This window comes from Urocampus carinirostris, chromosome 12 (assembly GCF_059441175.1).
Source record: "Urocampus carinirostris isolate Australia breed hairy pipefish chromosome 12, RoL_Ucar_1.0, whole genome shotgun sequence".
Lineage (NCBI taxonomy): Eukaryota > Metazoa > Chordata > Actinopteri > Syngnathiformes > Syngnathidae > Urocampus > Urocampus carinirostris.
This window is the reverse complement of record NC_142360.1, coordinates 24,667,354-24,687,316: the sequence shown is the minus strand read 5'-3', so window position 1 is coordinate 24,687,316 and position 19,963 is coordinate 24,667,354. Positions and strand designations below refer to the sequence as shown.

Sequence of the window (19,963 nt, the reverse complement as noted above, 5' to 3'; positions counted from 1 at the left end):
AGTTGACTTGTGTTTACAGCCCTCAAGGGTAAATATAATATTTTTGGGGCAAAAACCTCCACAATAAAATGTGATTTTGTCTATTTTTGACTCAAACTCAAAATCCAAATATTGTAAGGTGGGACACTAGACAGAGAAGGTCCTACGTGGATCGCAGATCATCTGTATTGGTTATTCTGTAACTGCGTAAAATGGAAATCTCTTGCTGAGTATTGCCTTGTTATTGCAGTGGTTATGGTGCAATTTCAATATGTTAACATGGAACATGAGTTAGGGTACAACTAAAAATAAAAAAAGGGAAAAATGGATCTGAATTGCAAACAAAATAGGCTGCACTTTAACAGATAAATATATCTATTTTTTACCTTTGCCTTTTTTGTACATGCCACCATTGAGGTGATGTTGGTTGGCTGAGCTTCCCACTAACCTGTGTCCGTGCCTTCCAGCGTTTGATCTCTTCATCCATGATCCTTTTCTCCATTTGTAGCATTCCACTCTTCTCACTCAACTCAGTGTTTGCCTGTTTTAGTGGCAAAATGTCTGACTCCAAATTTTTAATCTGGAAAAACAAATAAGGAGTATTGTGTTCCCAGACTTATCAATGTTCTTGGTAGTCTGTCTTTACCCCACTTCGAACAGCTGAGCACTGCAAATCCTTATTCTTGATCTAACATGGTTTAAAATATTCTATATTATATAACATATATATATTTTACACACACAAACACCTTATTTCACCTCTACGTTAAATTACCTTTTCCATTTGTCCAGTATCATATAGAAGTATTCAGCCTTTTTTTCCGAAATTTTTTAAAATTTCAGAAAAGTTGGTGCACTTTCTATATTTTGTTAATAACTGCAAATTATGGTTATTTATTTCTCTATTTTATATTTACAGAATTGTCTTTACATTGGCTCTATTTTTTTAAATAATTTCTATTTACCATTTATGTATTGCACTGGCCATGAGCTTGAAAAAGAAGCTGCTTCCCCCCACCCAATTTTTTTTAACGAGCAAAAGACATAAAAACTAGGTCGAACAAAGTTACAAATGCAAAATGTGCAGCTGAAGTTTGGACAGTGTTAATAGCTCTGAATACTTTAACAGTATGTATAAATTGTTTCTTATTTTTGTATGTGTGTTCTCATAATACATTTGCAAAAATCTCCAATTACAATTTGTTTTTTTTATGGGGTTTTATGTGGAATTATGAGGAAATGGGGTAATTAAAGCATTTTGGAAGAATGCTGGAGAATAAACAAATTTTTAAAATTACTAAATAATTTGTAGAAGCACTGTAAATAGATAATATGTTTTCATAATATTATTAAGTATTAATATGAATTAAGTGTGTAAAATTTTAAAAGGTTTAGCAAACTTCTTGTAATGGCATGGGAGATGGTGTTATAATAATAACATGACAGTTATGAAAACTACCTTAAAGCAAGAGCTAGACTGTGTGTTTTTTCAGGAAATTCCAGTAACACATAGAAATACACACACTTAAATAACTTACCTTCGCAAGAGATTGCTGCAGCTCTTTCTCCAAAGTTTCCTTCTCCTCGCGCAACATCTTGTTTGTCTCCATTAGAATGCTCATAGTTTCCGTCTTCTTCATAAGCTCCTCATGATGGGCTAAGGTCTTTGCCGTCACCTGACATACAACAACATTTCAAGTCAATTACTTCAACGCATTTGTTAGAGATGCAGTAAAATGACACTTATGGGACAAAATCTAAATTTAAAAAATTACACTTTTCAAAGACTTGCTAAAAAGGCATAATAAAAATGGTACATTACTGGCATATTACTAGCTACCGATTTAATAATCATATTTTCCACACTATAAGGTCTATAGGATTATTAGGCAAACCCCCCCAAAAAAATGTCTCTTGTGCAGGGTATAGTCTGGAAAATAAGATATTAAAATTCTAATTTATAAAAAGAAAAAAACGGAACGGTATTTAAGTGCTTTTTTAGGGGGGGACAACTGTTAAACAAAAAAGGGCAACATATAAGGTTATACAGCTATATAAATAAAATGAAAATTAAAAAAAAAAGAAAAATAATTCTTTATTAGTACTTACGGTGTATATATAAAGTGGCTAGTTATATGAAAAAAAACAAGCTTGTAGTATATACCCCTTTTTTAATAAGTACATATGTTTATTCATTTGTTGAAATGTTTGGGTAACTCCATTTATCTATGGATTATTGCAGGCAGATAACTTCAATTAGCATGATTTTAATTTTTTTGTTTGGATTTCAAACTTACCTGCATCTTCCCTTGAGCAACACTCAGACCGTCATGAACCTCTTTTAGCTCTTGTTCGAGGTGTTCAACCCTGAGACGGTATCTCAATGATTCTCCTTGAGCAAAATCAACACGGGACTCTGCTATCTCCTTTTCACGACGCACAAACCTATGACGCATCATGACAAAAAGTTGTACAGTACCGTAACATGATCTCATCATTCATACCTGCTTGTTGTTTAAATTAGTTAATGATTGTGCATGCAGTTCTGGAACGTTTTATCAGGCTTATTGAGACATGTCTCAATTAACATCTAAACATTGAGACAAATCTCAATGAAAATTATTATTTCGTTTATAGATACCTTTTATAGTTGACACCAAATGCAGTCTCATTTAGCTCCCACTGTCACTTAATTGAGATGAGACTTAAGATATTGTCCGCCATTTGAAACTTTGTTACTCCCTGCTGCCATTTCCTGACTTCACAGCTCTTTCATCATGTAATGTGGTACCCCGGTCCTCAACCGCGGTGTTCGACCAAAAAAAGTGCGCAAAACTGTTTCGACGCTCGACCCGAAATTCGGTGCCCAATCAAAAAAAGCAGAGTAAAAATAGCCGAATCGAATGAGACTTGGCGCGTTACGAGTGGATGCACTCGGTGGCGCGAGTTAGCCTAGCTTTAACGCCACTTCTATCCGGACAGTCAATGGGTGAAGGAGTACGTCATTTTCTGAGTTCTTTGCGTTGCTTTTGAACATGGGTCCCAAGAACAACAGCGATAAAGGGAAGGATAAGAGAAAAACAGTGATACAAACTATTGGACTGAAAAAGGAAATAATCACTAAGTATAAAAATGTTTTTTGAGTGTCTAATCTCGCCTTGCAATATGGCATTGCAAGAGGATGTTTCGGGTGCAGCGGTGAACAAGATGTGTGTGAAGTGGAATGAGCTGCAGGCTTTTGTTGAAAAATATCACCTGGATACAGCTGTAGCAAACCATGCAGTGAACATTTTCAATGACGATGGCATTTCGCACTTTGGAAAATTAATACAAAAGAGGAAGAAGCAGCTAGACAGGTTTCTTATTAAAAAAGAAGAGGAAGGCTAAGCAGATACAAAATCATGTATATGTCTTCTTTTTTATGTTCATTATATATTATGTACACATTTATGGTCTTTAATGTTGTTTAGATATGTTTTTTTAATATTTTAGTTTTTTTTTTTGTATGGATGTAACGGATTAAAATACTTACCAGTGTTTCCTATGGGGAAAAAAAATCTGTACTCAACCAAATCTTCACTCAACCAACAACCAGGAACGCATTATGGTTGAGGACCGAGGTACCACTGTTCGTACCTTTCTTAGACGCGCTCCCTTGAACTGTTCTTTTTTTCCCATCTTTTTGGGGGAGTTGGGTTGGCGTTTGGGCTCTATTTGAATCATCATTTTCTTAATTTAACTATATTTAGGCTACACTGACAGAAAACTGCATGAAAAAGCATGAACTCACCCTGCTCCACCAGTTCCCCACCTCCCATACACATACTTAATATCGAAAACATTCCGCTTTCAACGTTTTAAGGACACCCCAGACAACGCACCAAACGAAGTCAATGTTAAGCACGATTATTTTTCCGATTAAAAACTGCAGTTCTGCTTTGTTTGAAAAAAAAATTAAAAAAAAAATTACTGAACCACCAACTACTTCAGTTTAGAAAATATTGCCGTTTACAACATAATCCCCCCAGTGGGACATTGCAAAATACCAAATAAATACTTTTGAGTTTCACTGAAAAACGCTATCTTCATTATTCAAGGACATAATTATGACAGTCACTTCTAAAAGCAATTGAGTGACAGGCTAGATTATAGTCAGATTCTGTCTGAGTGTAGTTCTAACCGCTAGAACTACACTCAGACAACATCACAGAATTTATCCTAATAAGAATTTTAAAGGGAAACATATTGGGCAATGTATGCAAAAATGTTTCCTATGTAAAAATACTACCTTATAATCTCAAGTAATTGTTCTTGAGATTTGCCTTCTTCAGTCAGAGAGATGTTAAGCGAACTCTCACTTGCAGCACGCTGCAAATTCTCAGCCATCTTACTACTCATTGTCTGGATCTGTTCATGCAAGAGAACATTCTGCTTCTGCAACTCTTCACAGCGGTTTTCTATCTTGGACATCTCTTCCTGTGAGATGAGAAAACATCAAAATCAAATACATGAGAACAGCACCTACAGTAGCGAACACGTCACACGTTTATAATGTTGTCTGTCCTATGACGTGGATATATCGTAAAACCAACCTTGAGAATCTTTTCCTGCTCCCCCCAGGAAACACTGGCCTCCACTAGTTCGGCACTGGTTCGTTGGGCTCTCTCCTCGAGCTGATGTTTGAGCTCAACTGCTTGCAGGGCCTGTGCCTTGGCATCCTGCATAGCCTTTATGTCTGCAGCATGTAGCATCATCTCCTGCTCATACTTGTGTTGTGCTTCTGCAGTCAATTTAGACTAAAAATTGATCCAAAAAATTTAGATTTAGATTTTTCTATTTTTTTAAAACAAACATCCTATGCAACATTTACAGCAACAATTGTGGGAAAAAAACTGCAGGTAAATGGCAATCATTAAGGCAGTCATTTTTATAGATTGGAAACATGGTGGCTATTTACCTGCTCTTGGCAGTCTTGTAAAGCTTGCCTTTGCTGGGATTCAGCATCTGACAAGCGTTGTAGAGCAAGGTGGTGTTCAGCCTGGATGCTGCTCAGATTCCTTCTGAGGTCATCCATCTAATAATAAGGTTAGGAAGAGGGCTGTAAGGATTATTTAATATTGTCAACAAAAATCGATAATAAACATGAGAGGCAGCTCTATATGAATATGATATATCTCTGCCGAGAGTCGCACATGCGAAATAGCAAATAGCCTCTCTGTAGGAGCGTTAACATAAACCTATAGAAAAGGTGCCGTCAACATAAACTATGCTGACATAATCTTGTAAAGTTTGGCAGCATTTAAGCCTGGATATGGCTGATATAAAGACTACTTGCAATAACGGCAGTGCATATCAAGGCAGTACATTAGTGACTGGTTTGAACAAATTTATTGACACTAATAGCAGCAAACAAACAATGTGAGGTTTGAACAACCCTTCTCGACTTCTTAACAGCAATCAAGCATATTTACAATTTCGTTAGTGACGCATTTAAAAATCACGTTGGACATTTAAAATAAACGGAGACTGACTTGCCTCAGTAAAATTCAAGTAACGGTAAAGCCAATATAGTTTTGGTGAAATAGTTTTTAACATTTTACACGTGTGCTATAAAAGAGAGCTTGAGCGTTATGCGAGACTATGCCTGACAAACATATTTAAAATTTCAAACCATGCAGTCTGAAGAACAAATGTCAGTGGTTAAAACTGTTTATTTCCTACTATTGAGATTTGTTAAGAACTTTATTTACAGACTTTGCGTTTGACAACTAAGTGTACTTCAAAAAATGGACATCATATTTGTTTTATTTACTGTTCTACTGCTGCTAAGGTGCTTCTGAATGGTTTATAGGGATAATAAAAATGATTTTTATCCTTTTTTTATTTGTCTGCCACAAAAAAAATGGACAGAGGTTTATTCATGTATGTGTCTCTGCTGACCGAACACAGTTGTTTGAGAAGCATTTTTATATAATTTTTGTACAAATCCGGAGTATGTTCAATAAAATCATTGTACCCTTTAATCTTGTAATTACTATAGTATGACTCATAATCAAATCAACTTCATGCCCAATTTAAGAAAAAAATACTGATAAGCTGATTATTCAACTAATTGTTTCAATAGTCGGTGACTAGTGGACTATTAAAATGGTCGTTAGCTGCCGCCATAGTGAGTAGTAAACCCCTTTTTTTTCAAATCCATGTTTTAGGCGGGTGCATTTAAAAGTGTACCACATGTTTAAATATAAAATGGCTTACCTGCTTATTGAGGGAGGCTAAAGCCTTCATATTTTGTTCTTCTATGGTCTGTTTCTCTTTCTCTGCCTCCAGAAGCTTCTCCTCAAGAATGTTGTGCCGCTCCTCAGCCTGCTTCACACGGCTTTCAATGGAGGAACGGGTCTGCTCTGTTACCTGACCATTAGAAATATGATCAAAGACAACAATTTACAACAAATTCAACACACCTAGGGTTAGTCTGAGGAATGTTTTTAAAGAGTATCCCACCTGTTTCTCTTTGTCTAGCGATTCCTCCAAACTCCGAGCCATGGCTCGGTATTGCTCCATGCTGGAAGTGGCAGCTTTTAGGCTTTCTTCCAGCTGCTCTGCCCGTGTTTCAGCCTGCAACAAGCGCCCCCTAAGATCTTCCCGATCTTGATTTGAAACTTGGAAGACTGATTAAAAGAAAAAAAAAAAAAATACACCAATAACTTAACATAGTTTTATCACAGGGTTCCTACAGCTTAAGACAGGTTTAATTCAATACTTCTAAGACTTTTTAATGCCTTTTGAAATAAAATCTTAGGCCAAGTCGACCAAAAAAATAATAAAATAAAAAAAAAACCCTACAATTGAAACACACAAAACAAAAAAACACCAACAGTTCTTGCACACAATACACCGCACCTCAAACACATTACTTGGCACAACTTTTAGCCATAGCAAAAAAGAGTCACTTTTCATTAAATTAAACGTCACTGTCCAAAGTTGCTATGTGTATTGTGCGTAGACCTAAGACATGAGTCTGTTCTGAAAGACCTGACAGAGACCACATCACCGATTTGATAGTTCCCTTATTGTGGTCACACAATGTTTCCACGGAAGTAAATTGGTGAATTATTAAAAAAGACAATTGATAAATGTTCCTAAATCTTTTTATGTCAAACAAATATAAGTCTTATGAATCTATTCACATTTTTAAGACTTTCAAAAATTGGATTTAAGATATTTTAAGCCCAATTAAGGCCTTATGTTTAGAATAATGAATTTAATGCTTTTCAGGACCTTTCAATGATCTGCAGGAACCTTGAATTAGTACTCCTATTTGGATTTGGGTCTGATGTTACAGTTAACACAAGAACATCACAAATCCAATAAATGCTTTTTAAGCTAGTCACTAGAATATTTGGTATAATAAGTCAGACAGACCTTAAAAAACATTTTTTGATTTGATATCAAATATAGTGGATCCTTTTACACGACAACAAGCCCTTGGTTCAACACATTCAATTTTATGAGTATGTGCGCATGTTTCAATGTTCGAACCTCTAGTTTTAGGCGTGGATGGAGAGAGCAGGATAGGACCATCCCTGCCGCTATCTTGCTGACCCCGAAGTGAGTCTATCTCCACCTCAGCAGCCTTCAGCAGATCTTTAGTTGTTTGGTGTAAAGCAACCTGCGTCTCCAGTTGCCGATTAGCTTCCATTACTTGAATCTTAGAAAAGGAAAGAATCATTTTCAGGAAGTTTTTTTTTACAATTGAGTTATGAGGCAAAAACAATGCTTATAATGGACAAGAGTAGACTAGCTACTTCTCATTAAGTTTATGTAAATGAGAGAACAACAATGACAAATATGTGAAATTGATTTACTTCGTGGTTTCTGCTCATCAAATACCGCTGTTCCACCTCTTGCTCCAACCTTTTCAGGAGCTGAGAAATCTCTCGCTCTTGCTTCTCTATATGGCCGTTAAGACGCTGACGTGTATCAGCATCTGAACGCTCAAGTGTAACCTATAAAGCAAAAAATAATGTTTTAAACCAATATTTATGTGTGAATTGCTGAGAGGGGGGGCAAAAATCATCACCTGAATAGCCTGGAGGTTGGTCAACAGAAGGTTCTGACTCTGTTGTTGGCTAGTATTCATATCTTTCTCTTGGGTCAACCTACACTCAACCAATTTCAACATGTCTCGCTCTTTACGCAGGCTTTCAGAAAGACCCTAAGAAGGAAGAATATTCTTTAATATTCTTGACCGATGACGTAGTGACGTATTATAAGTACCTCTGCCATTGAAAGTTTTTCCTGTGCAGCCCGTAGTTCCTCATTCAATGTGTTGATGGTCTGCTCGTGCTTCTGTATGGCAGATGACATTTTCTGCTCCTTGTCTCTTAGAGAAGCAATGTCTTTCCTGTATCCCTCAACATTGTCCTGTAACATCTCATACCTACAAATGGCAAAATTGAGATTTCGACCTAAATATTTCATTAGAAATATGCCTTACAGCAAATTATAGCATTTCAAGATTGAACAGACCTCTTGGACGCAAACTCCAACTGTGTTGTCGTTTTGGTGTTCTGGGAACGGAGGTCTGAAAGCTGTTCTAGAAGTTTGTCATTCTGCTCAGTTAGCGCCTTGTCACTCTCCACTCGCTCCTTCTTGTAAGAAGAAAACACCTCCTGCAACTGCATAAACAAGACAAAACATTTATATTCTACAGTATCTCTAAAACGTTTGCATGTAGCTCTGCTCAGCACAATAAAAGAAAAATTTCTCTACAACTTAAATGACAGGACCAAATAGTGTCGCGTCAACAAAAATTGGAATAAACAATTACCGTATTTTCACGAACATGAGGGACACATAAGTCTCAGATTTTCTTCAAATTGTGTGACGGGCCCTGACGTGTGGTGCACCCTTTGTGTGATGTAAGGCGGAGGATGTAGCTGAGGAGGACATGAATTTGGGCGTCCAAACTAAAGCCTGGGGTGCGGGCATGCATGCAAGGCTAGGTTCACACTGCAGAGCTTAATTCTCAATTCCAATTTCTGGGTGAAATCCAATGTTTTTGTCAGATCGTTCTCATTTCCTACTAAATGGGACTTGTATGCGATCTCCAGTGTCTAAGCATTTCCAGTGGAAACCTGTTAAGTTCCACACTTGTGCAGAAAAGGACAAGTGACGTCACATGCAATGCATCCATTACGGAAGTACTCATGGATGCTAATGCTGTAGCGTATCTAGCAAATTGAAAGTTATTATGCTATTGGACGCAAGACAGAGTTGCCCCCCTAAATATTAATTACCGTATTTTCCGCACTATATGGCGCACCATGTTATAAGGCGCACCTTCAATGAATGATATATTTTAAAACTTATGCCATACATAAGACGCACCCCATTATAAGGCGCTATAAGTGCATGCTGGTTTAAGATCAGGTAATTGTGCAATTTTGTAATTGTAATCCTGTGCAGTCCTTCGAGACATTTTTGGGATTAAGGGCTATTTACGGTAAATAAATGTGACGACTTGACTACAGTAGAGAATGTAGTTACTTTATGCAACCTCTAGATGTTGCCACGCTCAAGGGAATGTCAACAAAATATTCAAAAAGGTCAAACTTTATTAACAAACAAGCTTTCCACAACTCCATTCACTCCCAAAATAAATAAACAGCCGTTTTATTATTTTCTCTGAGGTAAAGCATTTTCGTGACACATCTTTGAACAACATCGACATATCATTTTATTTTTTGTCCATTTAGTCAACACGCAAAGAAAAAAACGTCTGATACTGTTATTTTAAATGAAACGTTAGTGCAATCGCAATAAAGTGACACTCGTAATGTGCAAAAACAACGAGTGCAAAGCAATAACATAATAACTGTAAAATGTAAAACGTAAACACACAAAAGAAAAACAAAGATCACTCTATAAGCTCCTCATCGACGAATCCCTCGAATTCTTCTTCTGCTGTGTTCGAATTGACCATATCTCAGTGAATGGGCCATCCAACACGTCCGGTGTTTTTGTGCCAGCGCTGTTGCCTTCATACGTATAGTTATCGTACTGACACTTCTGCTTGCCGCTCTTTGTTGAACAACCCACTGTTCAAGTGTCTCCTCTAACTCTGGCCATCTTGCTTTATTGCCACGGAAACTTTGTTGAGTTTTCCTTACTTGGCGGAGCTTATCTTCATCCTTTCTCCACTTCCGTACCATCGATTCATTTAAGTTTAACTCTCTCGCTGCCGCTCTATTGCCGTGTTGTGCTGCGTGACTGATCGCTTTGAGTTTAAACTCGGCGTTGTACGCGTGTCTCTTAACAGGAGCCATTTTCTTATACAAATGCACGTATGAAAGAGAATCTCGCTCTCTCTCTCTCTCGCTCTCTCTCTCTCTCAAACGTGACATTCTGAATAATTCTGCGTTTGTTTAAGGTAAATTGTGCTTTACATCTTCACCAGTCATAACCCTGGATTCAGACAAATACTGTATTTGTTGAATATGAATTAAGCAGTTTAATGGGGTAGCCATTTTGCCACTTAGTAAACAAATACAACACGAGCCCCGGCAACTACCAATCGTTTAATATTTCCCAGTATGCACAGCGCGAAAAATTGAGTCGGCGGCTGTTTCTCGTAGTTGCGAGACCTTGCGAATTTAATATTGAGCCATATATAAGGCGCACTGTGTTATAAGGCGCATGGTCAGCTTTTGAAAAAAAACAAGACTTTTAGGTGCGCCTTATAGTGCGGAAAATACGGTAAATCCAAAACCTCAATTTCCCTCCATTAAAGGCTATCCGTGTCTTCGTCCTTCATGGTGTGTTGATTTTTACACTACGCAGAAGAACATAGAAAAAGACAAGCGCGAGAAAAATTGAAAATTACTTAATCGATTCACAAGTGGAGAAGGCTGAAGAACAAACTCTGACAAGTTTTTATCCGTGTGTTTTACTTTGTAATAAATACTTAAATAAACCACAACCAAATTCAGTTTTGCTAACGCTGTGTTTTTAAATACGCACACGCGTATGCTTGTCTGTGATGTTGTAAGACGGCCAAAGAAGAGGGCACCTGCGCCCTACTGTGCCCTGTGTATGTGTTAAATACAGGTATAGAACCATCTAATGAGACTGTCCCATTTAACACAGTGCTCTCTATGATCTTTAAAATACGGCACTTATAAAATAAAAATATAAGAATAACAATGCATAATTGTAATATATGAAACTCTACAATGAAACAAAAAACAAACTAAATTGGCAGTAATATTTTCATTTCATATAATACAGAGTAAGGGCGGCACGGCGGCGCAGTGGTTAGCGCGTGTGCGGCACAGTTCAGAGGTCATGGGTTCAAATCCAGCTACCTATGCGGAGTTTGTATGTTCTCCCTGTGCTTGCGTGGGTTTTCTCCGGGTGCTCCGGTTTGCTCCCACATTCGAAAAACATGCATTTCAGGTGAATTAGCCAGTCCAAATTGTCCCTAAGTGTGAATGAGCGAGCGAGTTGTCTGTCCTTGTGTGCCCTGCGATAGGCTGGCAACCAGTTCAGGGTGTCCCCTGCCCACAGCCCGGAGATAGCTGGGATGGGCTCCCAGCACCCCCGCAACCCTACTGAGGATAAGCGGTGCAGATAATGGATGGATGGATAATACAGAGTCATGTTTTGCTACTTTAATACAGATATTTTTAAATCAATGTACTTTTTTAAACATTATATTTTCGAATGGTTTAGATTCACTTAATTTTTTAAATCAAACATAAATTTGATTTTTTACTTTATATTCTATGCACATTTGAAGGTGTGATTTTTCATTTTCCCATCATTTTTAAAAATGGTTCTGTTGGCAATAAATGTTAGCCTTACAGTTTTCAAATTTGTCATTTATCTTTGCTATTACCTCATATTTGCATACCTTTACTTGCTGAATCAAATTTAGAGCACTTAAATGAGAATAGGACCAAACTAAAAATCTTCCAACATAGGCTCCAGTTGTGCAGGAAAAAATTTAAAATAATTGAGGTACCTGTCGCAAGGCTGCCTTGGCTTCCAATGCTTCAGCAGAGTCAGTGGCCATTGATACGAGTGCACTGGGCGTTGCAGTTGTGGGATTGACTGAAGGTGAACGCCGTGGGGGTGACATAAGAGTGGGATCCTCTGGTGATGTACCTTGAAGAAAAAAATCAAGCCAATCTATATAGGAACCTTAACACTTTGTTTCTACTTTTATGTGTTTAGAATTTTTATATATATTTTTTTTCTTGCACAATTATTATAATTGTTATACTTTGCAATGTCTGTGGTACCTTGCTGGGGGAAGCTCACTCCTGTTGCCTGAGCAAACAGAGCACGGAACATGTCCCTTTGCCTAGTGATAACCTCGGTCATTTTTACATGCTGGCCGCGTTGCTCCCTCAGAGACTCTACCTCAGCAAGTGTCGTCTCCAAACTCCGCTCCACTTCACTGAGCCTATGATATCACATCAATGATTAACCAAATTAATTACATCATATAGTGTAGATTTTGTTTAAATTCTTTAGTTTTATGTGCAGGTGGTACAATTTCAACCTGTTTGAAGAAGTCATTATACAATAGTTTTATTATATATATTATATATATATATATATATATATATATCCCCTGCCCACTGCTTGCTGGGATGGGCTCAGCACACCCGCGACCCTACTGAGGATAAGCGGTGCAGCTAATGAGATGAGATTATATATATATATATATATATATATATAACTAAAGGTAAAATGAAGCTAGCACAGAATGAATCAACCATAAAGAATAAGCCACATAAGCATACTTGCAGCTAGAAGCTTCTAGTTCTTCTTTTTCTTGGGCATCACTGAGATCCCTGATGGCTATAAGAAGACGCTGATTCTGCTTCTGTAGCTCTACCACACTGCGGAAGGTCACCAAGTGTTGACTTATCACTTCTGAAGTACTGCTGACATTTGGAGATCTTAACTCCTCATCATGTACTACATGGTTTCCTCTGGCCTCCTCAAGCTCAATAAGAAGAATGCGCACCTTTACAATAAAATTTAAAAAAGAGGGGAGGGGGGGATCACTAGTTTGAAAAAACACAAGTTTGCAGATCAAAAGAACTTACCTGCTGAGCCATGTCGGCAAGCTGAAGTTCAAACCTTTGATTGTCCCTTTCTGCAACAGAAGAACGTTTGTTTGCTTCATCTGCCTCATTCTGCAGGCGGTACACTTCCTGGAAAACAAAAATAAGTAAACAATTAAAGCGGTCATTACATCAAAATGGTAAAATGCTGTGCACCTTAAAAGAAAGATGTAAAGCAGGGTTCTCTATTATAGTCAATACTGATTATGTGCAGCCTCGATATTGTTTTGGATATTCTGAATGTTAAAGTTATGCCTAGTGTTAGCATTTATCGTTGCAGCAGAAACCCCAGGACTTAAGCACGGTACAAACACCTGTACCTAATGCATGCCATTATCTGGAGGCAACTGCATCGCCCGGCTGATTGAGATGGGAAGCTTTGTCGTTGCCATCTTGGATTTATTTTTGCAAAATTTAAGTTTTATTTCTTACGTGCACCAGAATTAAATCCCATTGAATATCTGGTGGGACTTGAAGGCAGTTACAGCATGCAAGCAAAACAATGTTAATGAACAGAGGAGCAATGGGGAAACATATAAGCAGATCACTGAAAGAAATCCGTGTCACGCTATACATCACGACTAAAGGATTTTACTGTTGCAAAAGGATGTTGCACAAGGTAATAAAGCTATACAGGACTGTCTCAGAAAATTAGAATATTGTGATAAAGTTCTTTATTTTCTGTAATGCAATTAAAAAAACAAAAATGTCATACATTCTGGATTCATTACACATCAACTGAACTATTTCAAGCCTTTTATTATTTTAATATTGCTGAATTTGGCTTACAGCTTAAGAAAACTCAAAAATCCTATCTCAAAATATTAGAATATCATGAAAAAGTATACAAGTAGGCTATTCAACTAATCACCTGAATCATCTAATTAACTCGAAACACCTTGCGAGGGTTTCCTGAGCCTTAAAAACACTCAGCTTGGTTCAGTAAACTAAATCACAAGTATGGGGAAGACTACTGATCTGACTGCTGTCCAGAGGACTATCATTGATACCCTCCTGATGGAGGGTAAGACACAAAAAGAAATTTCTCAAAGAGCAGGCTGTTCACAGAGTGCAGTTTCAAAGCGTATCCACAAAAAGTCTGTTGGAAGGGAAAAATGTGGCCGGAAACGCTGCACAACCAAGAGAGATGACCGCAGCCTTAACAAAATTGTGAAGAAGAGCCGCTTCCAGAATTTGGGGGAGCTTCAAAGACAATGGGCTGAAGCTGGAGTCCAGGTATCAAAAGCCACAGTTCACAGACGTGTCCGGGAAATGGGCTACAATAGCCGTATTCCCATGGTCAAGCCACTTCTGAACTCAAGACAACGAAAGAAGCGTCTGACTTGAGCTATGGAGAAGAAGCACTGGACAGTTGCAGAGTGGTCCAAAGTCCTCTTTTCAGACGAAAGCAAGTTTTGCATTTCATTTGGAAGTCAAGGCGCCAGAGTCTGGAGAAAGGCTGGAGAGGAGCAAAATCCAAGTTGCTTGAAATCCAGTGTGAAGTTCCCACAGTCAGCAATGGTTTGGGGAGCCATGTCAGCTGCTGGTGTTGGTCCACTGTGTTTCATCAAGTCCAGAGTAAATGCAACTGTGTACCAAGGGATTTTAGAGCACTACATGCTTCCATCTGCTGAAAAGCTCTATGGAGATGAGGATTTAATTTTCCAGCATGATCTGGCACCTGCCCACAGTGCCAAAACCACCAGTAACTGGTGCACTGACCATGGCATCACGGTCCTTGATTGGCCTGCTAATTCCCCTGACCTGAACCCCATCGAGAATTTGTGGGGTATAGTTAAGAGGAAGATGAAAGACACCAGACCTACAAATGCAAATGAGCTGAAGGCCGCTATCGAAGCATCCTGGGCATCAATAACACCTCAGCAATGCCACAGGCTGATTGCCTCCACGCCACGCCGGATTGATGCAGTAATCCGTGCAAAAGGATTCCCAACCAAGTACTGAGTGCATCAATGGACATTTTCAAATGTTTGATTTAGTTTTGCTGTTATACATTTTTTTACTTGGTCTGAGGAAGTATTCTAATATTTTGAGATAGGATTTTTGAGTTTTTTCAGCTGTAAGCCAAAATCAGCAATATTCAAATAATAAAAGGCTTGAAATAGTTCAGTTGATGTGTAATGAATCCAGAATGTATGACATTTTTGTTTTTTTAATTGCATTACAGAAAATAAAGAACTTTATCACAATATTCTAATTTTCTGAGACAGTCCTGTGTGTACATAAGTGGTGGTATCATTTTGACAAAGTCCTAACAGAAAGGCCATCAATTTACAAGCATTTTTATTTAATTTATATTTGTCTAATAGCTGTCTTTTAATGTAATATAAACAAAAGTAAAAATAAATGTCAAACTTGCAAAGACACGTTTCTATTTTGAAGAGCTTGGGGAAACTAACTCAGAGAGACTGGTGCCATCCAGGAATCTGGTGATCAGCTGGAAATGTGGCTCACCAAGGTGTACCTGTCCACCTTGACTGGTAGATTTAAAGCCTGGATTTACCAGCACCCATTTTACCCAGAGTCTTGTGGCCTCTCCTGGTCTATGCAGTCCCACTATCATCTATGGAGTTTATTGAAAGTGAGATCAGTGGCTTTCTTCGGAAGTGGCTGGGACTTCCCCACAGCCTCACCAGCGCTGCCCTGTACTGGATACCCAGATACCCTCCAGTGGGCTCAATGAGGAGTCCAAGGTGAAACGTACTAGAAAGGCTCTGCAGTATAAAGATTTAAAGGACAGCAAGGTGATATCAGCTGCCGTGAAAGTGAGAACCGGAAGGAGGTGGATAGCTATAAGGAAGTGGAGGTGGCAGACTCATGCCTAAGGCAGAAGACACTGGTTAGGGTCATGGAAACTGGGAGCGCAGAGGTGGGCTTTTCCCTAAGAGCCAAGTGAGCCAGCCCAGGGAAAGGGGAGACACCATCTTCTCCAGAAGCAGGTGTCCAAGCAGGTGTGGAGGAAGAGCGGGTGAGCAAGGCAGTTGGATTCCGGAAGCATGGAGAATGGACAAGGTGGGAGAACAAATTACAGCGCAAGGTGACCTGGTCAAAAAACATACAGACAGACTTCCAGCGTGTCCGGGTTCCTTGTGCAGGCAGTTTAAGACGTCCTACCAAGCTCAGCGGACCTTTGTGTGGGGCAGGTGCGTTACACCCTCATGCCCCCCTTGCTCTGAAAGAGGCTCCTTGGATCACTTTCTCAGCAGCTGCCCAAAGTCGCTATTGCTGGTGCCATGACCAGGTTCTGAAAGCAGTTGTTGAGAGCATCACCCTGACAATCAGCACGGGCAAATCCCATAAAGCACTGGGCCAGGTAGTCCCTTTCATCGAGGCAGGAGATAACCACAGGCATTTGCACAAACAACAACAGGACTCCTCCACACTGCCTCTGATTGGCAGTTAAGACATCGACCTTGGAAAACAACTAAGGTTCCGCTAGCAAAGCTGCAGAAAAAGCCACTGGGTGGCCATGGCTCAAAAGGGCAGCTCCGTGGGCTGCTACTAAGACGCAAGTTGAGGCGTGATCAACCTCGCCTGGGTCACCTGGCCATTAGTGTCTGATGGTGCGAGACCCAAAACATGCAATGAACCCAGGATACATCACTGACACTGCGTCCCAGTTGCATCCAGATGTTTCTTTCAAGGTATAGAAAGGTTGGAATCATTTTGTAAAAGTATTTGGAAAGGCCCTCATTTTACAAGCATTTTTAAGATTAAGTTTCAGTCATATTTATCTTATTGTTGTCATTTAATGCGATTACAAACAAAATGAAAAATAAATGTCAAACTTGCAAAAGCACTCTACTTTGTGGTATGAATAATTTTGAGCTCAGCTTTCTTAGTTTGAAATTTTGGTCAAATATATCTATACATTTTAAGCATAAATGTAAATATTAAAGTATCTGTGCCCTATTACATGAAATTTAAGAATCCATTTTTTCCTCAAGGACGTTAGGAGCAAAGGACCATGCATACAACCACCTACCTTCAGAGCTTGCTCCAACTTGGCTGAGAGACTGGCCACTGACTTCTGCAGACGCTCACACTCATCCCTCTGCTTTTTGAGAATGGGAGCCTTTGCCTCCACTTCTTGCACTATATCATCAAGATATTTGTTGACACGCTTGTTCTCCAGGCGCTCCAACTGAAGTTGCTCCTGGCTCTCTAAATAGGCAGTGTACAACTGGAAACAAGAAAAAAACATGTGCTTTAGAATTGTGTGGTCATAAAATGCTAAAACGCAAACTAGCTTTTTTTTCCCAGTAAAACGTTGCAAGCTTCCAATGTGCAAACATTGGTGATTTGAAATCTCATTTTGCACACCTCAGTCAGCTTCATTCCAGGTTTAATCTTTGCCACAGCAGCAGCTGTTGGTGACACAGTTATCATTTCCGCCTCAGTAAGCATAGAAGTTGCACCAACTGGACCTAGACACACAGAATAGGTGAAACCGGCATACAATGAATGAATAACAAGAGAAGATTGGGTTTGAGAGCAGGTTTGTATTTGGTGGTCTGCTAATAGTTTGTAAGATGAAAGGTGCATTATTATACAATAACATCATACATTAAATTGAAAACGGTTGAATTATTACCTCTTAGTTTAGAGCTGGAAAAGAGCTTATTGGCATTGTCCAGTTCTTTCTCAAGCACCTGGATCCTGTCCTTTAGCTCCGAAACTGTTGTATCCGAAGCAGCTTTGGCCACTTGCAAATTCTCTTCAAGAGCTTTGTTAGCTGTATTAAGTTAAAATAATATTTTAACAACAGACTCTATTACGGTATTTATAACGTAGTCAAAAACATTGTTTCCCTCTTGAACAAATGTGACATAATTTTAGGTTCTGGGCTCATACCTTTCCCTGCTTCTTGAAGCAATTTATGCAACTCTTCAACTGCTTGACTCAGCTCTTCACTTTTGGCCTCAGAGTCTGCTGCTGCTCCCTGCAACGACAGCAACAAATTAGAATTTACCTAGCTTCCATTCAAATCATTCGAGATATAAATGTTGATGTTTCACATAACATACCTTGTACAAATTTGAGAGCTTTATGTTGGCATTTAGCTCATTTCTGAACTTTTCCTCGATCGTACACTGCTGCTCCTTGGCCTTAGAAGAATATAGAGAAAACAAAATAAGAACCCCAAGTCATATACAAGCAAAATCAATTTCAATCAGCGGCTCTTAATGACAGAATCATGTCTGCAAACACAACCAAAAACATGACAATTGGCCCTATTTTTGGGGCAAGAAATGTACGGAGAAAAACAAATGACTGTCAATGTGTTTCTGTAGTGAAGTGGTTAGCAGATTCGCCTGCACCCGAAAGGTCCCCAGTTCGAGAGCAGTTCGAAACATATTTTGGCCTGGAGAGGGATGGGCGCCACCAGGCTGTACTTGCCCAAGACACAGCACAGGAAATGGTACCCTTACAATTCTAGTGGTTAAGGGATCCAACCAACCAATTAGAAACTGGAGAAATGGCAAACCAGAGCTAGTATGTGGGCAACAAAATCAACAATTGGCATTTAGCGCAAGTTCCGTTTTGTTTCCCACTTAACATGTATAATTTAATTTCTTAAATAAACCAAAAACATCAGGTAGATTACACATACTTCTTTCAGTTTGTGGATGAGATCATCAGTCTGTTTTTGGTGGTTCTCATTCGATGTTTTCAGACTGGTCACGTGTTCCTTGACTCTGTTTAACTAAAAAATAAACAGATCATAAACACAATTAACGCCACATACGTGATATAATTAGATAAATAACATGACAAGGAAGAAAAGAAACATGCCTCGTCCATTTTATTTTCCAGGCTACATTTGAGTTCCAGGATTTCTTTGCCCTTCTGTCTTGACAGGTTCAAAAGTTCTTCACTCTTAGCCTTCAAATCAGCATTTAGCCAAGACATTTGTTCATGCAGCAGCTCTTTTTCCTGTTCCAAACGCTTCTCCTTGTACTAGAATGATAAACCATCAAAAGCAATGTCAGTTTATTGTTTGAAAAAAAAAATGTTATATTTTACAACTCCATTCAAAAAATATAACGTAAGCCCTGGGAAAAAAAAGGAATTTAATTGAGTCAAGCTGTTGACGCGTTTTACAATTCGACCATAGGATTTTATTTAGATCTGATGACTTATTTTTTTAAAGGCATTCAATTATAGATAACGCCATGTTTCAATAATGCAAATAATATGTTTTGTTAAATGCAGACTGAACCTTTAATCTTCATCCAGTTTAGTTAATCCTATTGAAAAATACTTATATGTAGTACATTTTTGTGGTGGTTTGATCCTTTTGACTCGGTTTGTAAATAATTTGCATGCTGAAACAGTGTGAGCACCAATGATGTAAAGGTTGGTGATATGAAACCTGGCAGTTCAGACAGTAGTCACATTACAAAATATCAGGTACTTGTCCGATGGAGGACCACATAAGAATAAACTGTAATTTAAAAAATCCTGGTGCAAGTTCATAGAGACTTAAGTCAGATAAAGATAGTATTGGACAAAGGTATCATATATCAGTCCCATTTGCCTGCATTGTGAGCACAGCCTTATTTCCTCTATACGAAGTAAATAATGTTTACTTCTCACAATTACTATTGTTTTGCAAAAGCATCATAACTGCTTAGAGGCTTCACGTGACTTTTATGCAACCGCCATATTGGATTACGAGCAAAATGGAAGATAAAACTACAAATCAATCAGTGTACTTTAAAGGTTCAGGTGGGATTTTGACGAATAGAATAGTTAAGGATAGTTAACTAAATAGATACGATTGGTATTGTATCAGTATTCTAAACAAATCTGATCCG

At 38.6% G+C, this 19,963-nt stretch overlaps 1 protein-coding gene across 1 annotated transcript in view; it reads right to left on the bottom strand.

Moving 5' to 3' along the window:
* Positions 1-19,963, bottom strand: part of tprb (translocated promoter region b, nuclear basket protein) — a 45,641-nt gene that overhangs the window by 23,498 nt on the left and 2,180 nt on the right. Inside the window, exons 6-29 of the mRNA XM_088350542.1 lie at positions 18,939-19,103; positions 18,757-18,849; positions 18,170-18,250; positions 17,997-18,084; positions 17,737-17,877; positions 17,466-17,569; positions 17,128-17,325; positions 13,104-13,211; positions 12,795-13,021; positions 12,288-12,451; positions 12,008-12,150; positions 8,512-8,660; positions 8,260-8,422; positions 8,063-8,197; positions 7,848-7,988; positions 7,522-7,690; positions 6,484-6,650; positions 6,238-6,390; positions 4,937-5,053; positions 4,572-4,775; positions 4,268-4,455; positions 2,277-2,424; positions 1,518-1,655; positions 428-559 (exon numbers count right to left, since the gene is read on the bottom strand). Of these exons, the coding sequence (XP_088206668.1) occupies positions 428-559; positions 1,518-1,655; positions 2,277-2,424; positions 4,268-4,455; positions 4,572-4,775; positions 4,937-5,053; positions 6,238-6,390; positions 6,484-6,650; positions 7,522-7,690; positions 7,848-7,988; positions 8,063-8,197; positions 8,260-8,422; positions 8,512-8,660; positions 12,008-12,150; positions 12,288-12,451; positions 12,795-13,021; positions 13,104-13,211; positions 17,128-17,325; positions 17,466-17,569; positions 17,737-17,877; positions 17,997-18,084; positions 18,170-18,250; positions 18,757-18,849; positions 18,939-19,103 (3,516 nt within the window). The remainder of the gene's footprint in view (positions 1-427; positions 560-1,517; positions 1,656-2,276; positions 2,425-4,267; positions 4,456-4,571; positions 4,776-4,936; positions 5,054-6,237; positions 6,391-6,483; positions 6,651-7,521; positions 7,691-7,847; positions 7,989-8,062; positions 8,198-8,259; positions 8,423-8,511; positions 8,661-12,007; positions 12,151-12,287; positions 12,452-12,794; positions 13,022-13,103; positions 13,212-17,127; positions 17,326-17,465; positions 17,570-17,736; positions 17,878-17,996; positions 18,085-18,169; positions 18,251-18,756; positions 18,850-18,938; positions 19,104-19,963) is intronic.